The 9,222-nt window shown below is 41.4% G+C and overlaps 1 protein-coding gene across 1 annotated transcript in view; it reads right to left on the reverse strand.

Annotated features, from left to right (window-relative positions):
• Positions 1 to 9,222, reverse strand: part of SMYD3 (SET and MYND domain containing 3) — an 822,936-nt gene that overhangs the window by 170,348 nt on the left and 643,366 nt on the right. Inside the window, exon 8 of the mRNA XM_006157236.2 lies at positions 2,876 to 2,986. Within this exon, the coding sequence (XP_006157298.1) occupies positions 2,876 to 2,986 (111 nt within the window). The remainder of the gene's footprint in view (positions 1 to 2,875; positions 2,987 to 9,222) is intronic.

The raw sequence follows: 9,222 nt of genomic DNA on the forward strand, positions 1-9,222 counted from the left end.
AGACAGAAGGAAAGAACACAGAAGGAAGAGGAAGGACAATAACCTTTGAAAATGAGTTTATCACACGAAATTCCAAAACAGTGAAATGTAACACTAAGGAAGATAACCAACAAAACCCAATCAGAACATGGTTTCTTGGACCAGCAGTTAGCGTAATGGCTATGTCACTGAACTCCCAGGTAGCCGATCACGGTTCTAGTCCCAGACCTGGTGGCTTAAACTCACACTGGGCACGTGTGCGTGCGTGCCCAAGATCCTGAGAGGAGAATGGAGGAGAAGGGATTATGGCGTCGCCATCTCCCCTGGGGGGGATTTCTTGCTTTCTGTCTCTCTCTGTCTTTCTGGTGAGTGCACGCGCCCTATAGCAAAAACCTCTCCAAGAACATGGTTTCCCTCCAACTAAAAAACCTCTATGGAACAAAAACTCAAAAGAAGTATGATGAGGATGTTCAAATAGGTAGGTAGTAGTACAGCAGCATACATTGCAAGGAAATAAGTCATAAAACAAAATAGGCAGAAATAAGGGGCTGCACAGTGACATGCTGGCACAGCAGAACACGCTGTGAGGCTGAGCCACATGGGGAAAATCTGGGTTTATGTCTGAATACCTCCTTGTGTGTGTCTGACAACTGCATGACTGATGTCCAGGGCCAGCTGGAACTAGGGATGGATCGTGGCATCAGGACCTGTTGAGAATGATGTCTCTGTCTCTATATCTCTCTGTCCATCTCTGTCTCCCTGTCTCTCTCTCCTCAGCTCTCTATCTTCCTATCTCTATCTCCCTGTCTCTCTCACTCATGGAAAAAATAAACTTTAAAAAAATAGGCAGAAATAATCGGAGAGATAAGAAAAAAAACTAATCTGAAGCCTTGGAAATAAGTCTTTAAGCCAAATCAGTAGCAAAATACATCCCTAGCACTTGACTTAGGGGAGTTTTCATTTTAGAAGCATGGGGGAAAAATGCCAAAAGTCAAAAGGGGTTATCCTTGGGGAGCGAGATTTGGCAAGAGCATGAGAGGGAATGGGGCCTAATGTTTTAAACTGTTACAAGACTTTGACCTTTCTAACTATATAGTAAAACTTTGATAACAAATTTAAATAACAAAACATTTAAAAACCTTTTTATAAGAAATAAAACTAATGAAAGATTCTGAAGGACATGTTGACTAATGACTGGGAGAAGTCATCTTGGGTCCATGAAGACAGAAACCACATGCAGAGATGGCTAAGAAAGATGACAGGAGGATTCCAGTTCTATGAAGGGAGCTATGAGTATCTGTCTTCATCTTGGACTATTTCTCCATAATTAAGAAAAACATACTCCACCTATTAAAGCCAGTTTTAGTTGGATTATCTGTTATTTGTAACCAAACCTATTTTTAATATTCTGTTGTAGCTCACATTTCAACTGTTAAAATAAAAATAAAGTGACCATGACCCCAATTTTAATAAAACACAACCACTCATTCATTCAAGAGTTTGTGGAAGGTTCGCCATACTCATGGTACCTAAATGGAACTAAATCCAAGAGCCTTTTGATTCCCAATAAAGGATACTGGTGAGAAGCTAGCTTGCTATTGTTCCTGATTATAGTCTGAGGAGGAACCCCAGGGGATGCCCTATGATTTAGTCTGCTTACTACTGGGAAAAAGTTAACAATGAAGTGGACTGAATCTTGGGGAGCTACTAGCAGTGGATTCAACTTTTCCCAGTTAATTACATATTTCTAAAACTTCTTCTAAAGCAGAACTAATCATGTTCTCTAACCCCGACTGCATTAGAATGAGTTCATGGTCCCTCGTCATACAGTCAGAGCAACTACCTCGCTCCACGGATATTGGCACCAGAAGTCCCAACAGCTGTGGAACAGTGGAAGGAGCACTAGATTTAGTCAAAATATCTGGGTTTGAGACTTGTTTCTGTCCCTTATCCCTGTGTCCTACCCCAAAGGCATATGTCTGAACCTTTCAGAGTTCCATTTCCTAATTTAATGATAACTATTGAGATAAAATAATTACAAAATAACTCTACCAATGTACACTATACAGAAATAGGATGTCACTGGATAACTTGACTGTGTGCAAACTGAAAGTGAAAAGGCTCAACATGAGGAAAGTGTATGAGCGATATAAGAAAAATTCATTCATTATCCTTACTGTTTTTGTTTTTGCTCTTTTTCCTTTCTCAGAGAGTAATAGAAAAGTGATCTCCATCTGATAAAGTGTTTCAGTACAAAGTATGAACAAATTTTAAAAGCTAGGTACAACTTGGTAAGCCTATTACTGAGCAATAGCCGTTACCAATCTTAATGTAATGCAACCTTCTTACAATATGCTCCAATAGCACTCTGGCCTTCAACATCCTTTGAATTACATGTTTAATGCCTATATTCCCACAATGCTCTAAGCTCAGAGATCCTAACCTATGGTGTTTGGTGGGGAACCAAAAGTTCCAGGAGTAAGATACATTTATTTTTTAAGATATATTTGTTTTTTAAAAAATTTGCTGAGGATGTGTGTACTCACTGGAGAGAAACAGAAAGAAAAAGTGAGAAAGCACCCCTAATGGGGGATGGTCACACCACAATCCCTTCTTCATTTCTCCTTCCTTTCAGGATTTTGGGCATGAAAACACACACACCCAGTGTTTTTCAAGCTGCCAGGTCTAGGCTTGAACTGTGCAATTGACCATGTGGGATCCAGCCACCTTAACCACCACACCACTGGCTGGCCACCATGTGTCATTTACTTATTTTTGTTTCCAATCATGCACTGAGCATCATTTGCATTTGGATAATGAAATTAAAGCAGTGGTCTCTGAAATATCACTGAAATATTGCCAGGGAGGTGTTCTAATCTGGTTCCATACAACATACCTTGTCCTGTGTTTGGCAACGGAAACAGTCACATTCAAAGCAGTACTGGTCCCTCAGCTGCTTCCGGCGCTCCTCACTGGTCATCAGCATATCCAGGTAGCAGATGGTGAGCTGTGAGGCAGAGAAGGATGAGTTCACATGGTTACTGTACTCATTTACTGTTACTATTATTGTAATTACTAGAGTAAAACTTGTTTTTTTTACATGCCAGAAAGTGTGAGAGAAAAGGTACCGCTTACCTTCTCTCTACTGAAATAATCACGTGGAAAATGTTAATGTACTTCCTTCTAACCTTTGCCACGTGATGAGCACCTGTGTACCACATATTTATGTTAAAAGACTCAGCTTATGAGCTCTTTCCACTTGTGTACCTCACCTTTTTCCCACTAAACAGTAAAATATCAAGAGCTGTTATAGGTTCAGTTTTACTAAGACCTGGTAATAAATTTTGTAACCATTGCCAGTCAGAGAAACCAAATTAATCCTGTTAATCGAATGGGTAGCAGATGATACAGCCAGATTGCTCTTAAATTCTAACCAGTTCTACAGCTGTCTCGTGGAATTTAGGGTTATCCAACTTTGGCATCTTCAAAATTAGATATTTCTCTTACTTATAACTAGGTAAAAAATATGGGATGGTTCCAAGTAGGGGAGGAGTTCAATGTCAGGATGTGATCATTGATGGAAGCTCTTAAATGGATTACCTTAGACCTTTGCAAATACAATAACTCTTTCCTGCCATGAATATAGGCATATATAGGGGAGAGGTATACCTAAAGGACTCCATTGGTTTCTCTGTAGCACTAAGAGTCCACTTTAACTCTAAATGTTTCACATTTCACTAGATTGCCTATAGACTGAAAGTCTAATTCAAAATACACAAAACAGAACTCTTGATTTTCCAACTAACCTGTTCGAAGTTGGAGCCTTTCCAACTTTCCAATCTCAGTTGATAATAACCTACCTTTAATATGATCCAAGTTGAAACCTTTGGTTCTTTTTTTTTTTAAATTAAGAGTTTTTGTTTTTGTTTGTTTGTTTGTTTGTTTGTTGCTATAGGGAGCATGTGCTCACTGGAGAGACAGAGACAGAAAGTGAGAAATCACCCCTCACCCCCAAGAGGGGATGGCCATGCCATAATCCCTTCTCCTCCATTCTCCTCTCAAGATCTTGGGCAGATGCCCAGCATGAGTTTTAAGCTCCCAGGTCTGGGACTCAAAATGTGGTTGACTATGTGGGAGTCCAGCGATGTAACCATTACGCCATCTTCTGGTTCCCTGAAACCTTCAGTTCTTAACTTCATTCTTTTCTTTTCACCTGCTATCCAATTTATCAGAAAATTCTGTGGGTTCTACCTTACAAATATATCCAGATGCAACCACTTTTTAATCTTCTCCAATACTCCAATACCATCCTGGTCTTAGCCACATCCATATCTTGCCAAAAAAATGTAATAGTCCCACATCTGGTTTCTCTGCTGCTTTCCCTAGGACCCATGCAGTGTATCCTCTAGTCAGGTCTTTCTTTGTTCAAAATGCTGCAACAGCTTCCCCTTTTGCTTGAATAAAGGACAAGACCTTACAACAGACTTCCAAAGAGCAACTCAAAGTGTGGTTCCTGGACTGGTGCTCATTCAGCGTGTAGGTCCACAAAGAAATAAGAAATACAAAGTCAACATTATAAAAAAAAGAAAATTGCTAGAGAGCTAGCGTGTGCTCACTAGAGAGAGGAAAAAAGAGAGAGAAAGTGAGAAGGCATCCCCTCATGGGGGATGGTCACACTTCAACCCCTTCTCCATTTTTCCTTTTGGGATTTTGGGCACACATACACACACATCCAGTGAGTCCAGGACTTGACCTGCATTGTCGGCCATATGGAATCCAGTTGCCTTAATCATCATGCCACCAGCTGGCCCTAAAACACTTTTGTACAAGGCTGGCCCACATTGGCCCTATAGTGTAGTGGTTAAGTGCTATGTATAGAAAGCTGGATCCTATATGGCTGACCATTGTCTGATTCTTGGCTCCAGTGGCTTGAAAAACACATCAGGTATGTGCATATGTGTATCTCAAATCCTGATGGGATGGAAAAATGGAGGAAAAGGGATGTAACATGACCATGACCCATTGTGGAGTGTGCACTTTCTCTGTCTGGAGAGTGCATGTCCCCTCTGGTAGTTAAAAAAAATGGGATGGAGCAGACACAGAGAGAGAAAGTGAGAAATCACCCTCCAAGGAGGAAGACCATGCCACAATCCCTTCTCCTCTTTTCTCACACCCACCTGGTGTGAGTTTCAAGCCGCCAGGTCCAAGACTTGAACCACAGTTGACCATGTGGTAGTCTAGTGCCTTAATCACTGTACCACTTGCTGGTTCTAAGATTTTCTTTATACTAAAAAGAAAACATCTCCCATCTAGACAGCATGATCTTACTTGTTTGAAACCACGGTATGGAAGAGAAGGCCATTCTTATTGGCAGAAAGCACAGCTTCAGGAAGGCCTTACTAAAACTTTATAGGTTGGGCAGGAGACCAAAGTTGGCCATTCACATCTGTCAAATCCACTATGGCATCACCAGGGTGGCAAAAGCTGTAGCCTAATCAAGTCGGTCAGCTTTCTCTAATTTAAGTGTCAGCCTACTATAACATGGTGCTCTATACACAGATATAAGAGAACTTCTACTTGAGAAATGTAAGCAATGACGTTACTAAATATCCACTATGTGTAAGGCACTTGATTGCAGAGCATGGAGTAATGAAAATCAGCAAAGGTCTTGGGTTCAGGTGATGCTAGGCTTTGCACCCAGATCTCTTGATTCAAGCCTGATGCTCTTTTTACCATACCATAGTTGCTTCTTGAGTCTAGCTGCTACTGCTGGCCTGCCCCCTCACACCCCCTTTTTTTTGAAGACCCAAGGTCTTACTATGCTGCCAGGCTGACCTTGAATTTGTGATCCTCTTGCGTCAGCCTCTCCAGAAGCTATGATTATAGGCAAATGCCACTGCATGCGGCCCAAGGCTAGCTTCTTAAGGAGCTGCTAAAGAACCATCAAACATGAAGTACTGAAGATTATGCTGAGCAATGTTGTGTGACCATTAGTAAGTTTGGAGCAATATATATTATTTTGTTTTGTTTTGTTTTGTTTTTGGCTTGAAATAGGGTACATGTGCTCACTAAAGATGAACAGAAAGAGAGAGAGAAAGTGAAAAAATCACCCCCTCCCCCAGGGGGATGGTCATGCTGGAATACTTCTCCACTCTCCTCTCATTATTTGGGCACAAATACACACATGCCTGACCTGTTTTTCAATTGGCTGGGTCCAGGACTTGAACTTCCCAGTCAGCCATGTAGGATCCAGATGTCTTAACCTCCACACAACCTGCTGGCCCTGTACATTCATCTTATACTATCAAGCTCTCTGGATCTCAGTTTCCTCATATGCGGTAAACTGGCAGGATGAGTTGATCTCAATATTCTCTCACACTTCAACCCCTTCTCCATTTTTCCTTTCGGGACTTTGGGCACACAGACACACATCCAGCGCAGGACGTGACCTGCATTGTTGGCCATGTGGAATCCAGGTGCCTTAATCATCACGCCACCAGTTGGCCCTAAAAAAACTTTAACTGTAAGATACTAATTCTCAATCCTGACCAAGGGCTCTTAGCCATCATCTATCAAATTAGGTCAATTGGCAGGAGTTATTTGGTTATTACAACATGCCCAGGGTGAAGGCCCCTGCCTCCAGGGCCTGCCACACCAGAGAAACACACTTGACTAACCAAGACTTTATGCAAGGGCCAAAACTCACGAGTGATTGTGCCAGGCACTGAATGGGCAACAGGAGACTAGTTACTGCTTTTAGCCCCAATAAATAGTCTCTTACAGCCTCCCCTGGTTTCCTGCAACTGCCTGTAACCATTACCTGGACTATGCAATGGCTTTCTAACTGGCTTTCCTGCTGTGTTCAGTCTACCTTTCATCTTCTAAACTGCGTTCAAAGAGATCTTTCTAAAACTTATATCCGATCATGTCATTTCTCTGCTTGAAGGCTTTAATGGTTTCTCCTTGCCATTGGAAAAAAGGCTCCCAAGGCTTTCATCAGCTGACTGTCTTTCCAGTCTCAGCCTCTCTCCCTGCACCCTTCAGCCTGTCACAGTGAGCCATGTCACCACACCTCTGAAACAATACACCACACCAACATGGATCTGTGTGCCGTTGTCTTAGCCAGAGCTCTTCCTCCACGCTCAGCTATGGATGCTCCGTCATCCTTCAAACTTGGCTAACACATGCCTCTTCCTTGGAGAGAGTGACCTATTTTCCCCTTTGTGCATCTCATACCACTCAAACTTGCAAAATGCACTATGTCCAAGCTGAGGGGACAATGGAAAAGACATCTTTTATTTATATTTTGGGACAAAACATAGAGCCAGATTACTGACTGGTAATGACAGTTAAATCATTTCATCAGCCAAAGATAAAAACCTTTTATTAAAGACTCATTGGAGGGACCAGCAGTTGGCGTAATGGCTATGTCGCTGGACTCACATGTAGTTGACTGTGGTTCAAGTTCCAGACCTGGTGGCTTAAACTCATGCCGGGGGCATGTGTGTGTGCCCAAGATCCTGAGAGGAGAATGGAGGAGAAGGGATTGTGGTGAGGCCATCCCCCCACCCCCCGAGATGATTTCTCGCTTTCTGTCTCTCTGTCTCTCTGTGTCTCTCTGGTGAGTGCACGCGCCCTATAGCAAAAACCTCTCAAAAAAAGAAAAAAAAAACTCTTTGGATTCACAGTTTTAATGGAGTATATGCTCACCAAACATAGGGCTCATTTAACAGGAACATATATATGAAACTTAGCCATTGATGCTGATGTTTTAATAACATAAAATGAAATCACATAGAATGAAAATATTAACACCACTGACCATGGTTTTGTCATTTTAGTTCAGTTCTCATGGAAAACACAAAACTTCATTTCTAGCATTAGAATAATATCAAGAAAGAGGTCTTCTGGATTGTAAATATGCTGCTTATATTAAAATCTCATGACAAAATGAACTTCTTTTCCATGAAACTGTATTTTCATTTTCTACAGCTGAGCAAATAATACCAAATTAAAAGTAGACCTTGTTTCAGTTTCTAGAATTACATTGTCACATTTACACATTTTTTTCTGCTAATACTGACTCTAAGCTGAAAAAAGACTAAAAAAATCTCACTTCTTTTTAAAGTCAAGCCTGAGAATGATTTTTGTCTCTTCCTTTTCTCACAAATTCTGTTCATTTTAGATTCTAAGCAGTATATTCTTCAGATTCCCCCAACACAAGCCACCACCTGACCTCCCTCTGGCTTCAGGCTGTCACTGTGACCTCTTGCCTGGAATATATGCATTATTCTGACCCTTATTCTCCCAACCCTGCCTACACACAAGAAATCTGCTCTTACAGTCCCTGTGGTTTTAAATCCTGCAATACTGTCCCACTGCCTGTCCCTGTCCCTTCTACAAAAATTTGCTGAGTGCTTCCTATGTACCAGACATGGTTGCAGAAATGTAAGATGAACTGAGTTCTGTAGAAAGGTCCCCCAAGGATTCATCAATCTGATCCCTACATTAGTCTGCTCACACCTGAATTCTTCAGTCTACAGATGAGAACTGCTTCTTGTTCCTTGAACTCACCATTCTCTCTCTGGCTTCTGGGCTTCTGTAGAATGCCTTCCTAGGCCTCACCCAACTCTAACTCTATGGAGGTTTTCAGAGTCTAGAAATAACTTCTTTTGAAGTTTACCTTAACCACTCCCCAACTCCTGCCCCTTCCTCTCACTTGTGTGCCCCTGCTCTGAACTTCTAGAAAGCCCTATGTACATTTATGCACTGTGCGTCTCATATTTTATTACTGTTTTTTATTCTGTGTTTGTTTCCTCAAATATGCCTGGAACTCCGAAAGGCAAGGCTGACTCTCACTCATCTTTGTATTGCTGTTTCTAGAATAGCCACCCCAACTCATGACACACAGTGAATTTGTTATACAATTTATCAAATTGGTAAAGATGCCTGAGGGAAGCAAACAGACTGTCCTGATCCCCAAACACATCAGGTTGTACGGACATAAAAGATATTGATAAGCTGTTCAGTTTATGTAAATCACATTTCTTCTAATTGATATGGCTCCAGAGAATGCTTGTAGCCTATAACATTATTCCTATCAGCTATGAGTTCTTTTTACTAGGAATTCCCATGAAGGTGGTGGGACTGTCCAGCTCTCTTCCTTAATTCACGTTTTATAAGATGATTAGACCATGAAATGTATTTCATAGCTGAACACAAGTCCAAAATGCAGTCAGCAGG

The sequence above is a fragment of the Tupaia chinensis genome, unplaced genomic scaffold (assembly GCF_000334495.1).
Source record: "Tupaia chinensis unplaced genomic scaffold, TupChi_1.0 Scaffold000532_1, whole genome shotgun sequence".
Classification (NCBI taxonomy): Eukaryota; Metazoa; Chordata; class Mammalia; order Scandentia; family Tupaiidae; genus Tupaia; species Tupaia belangeri.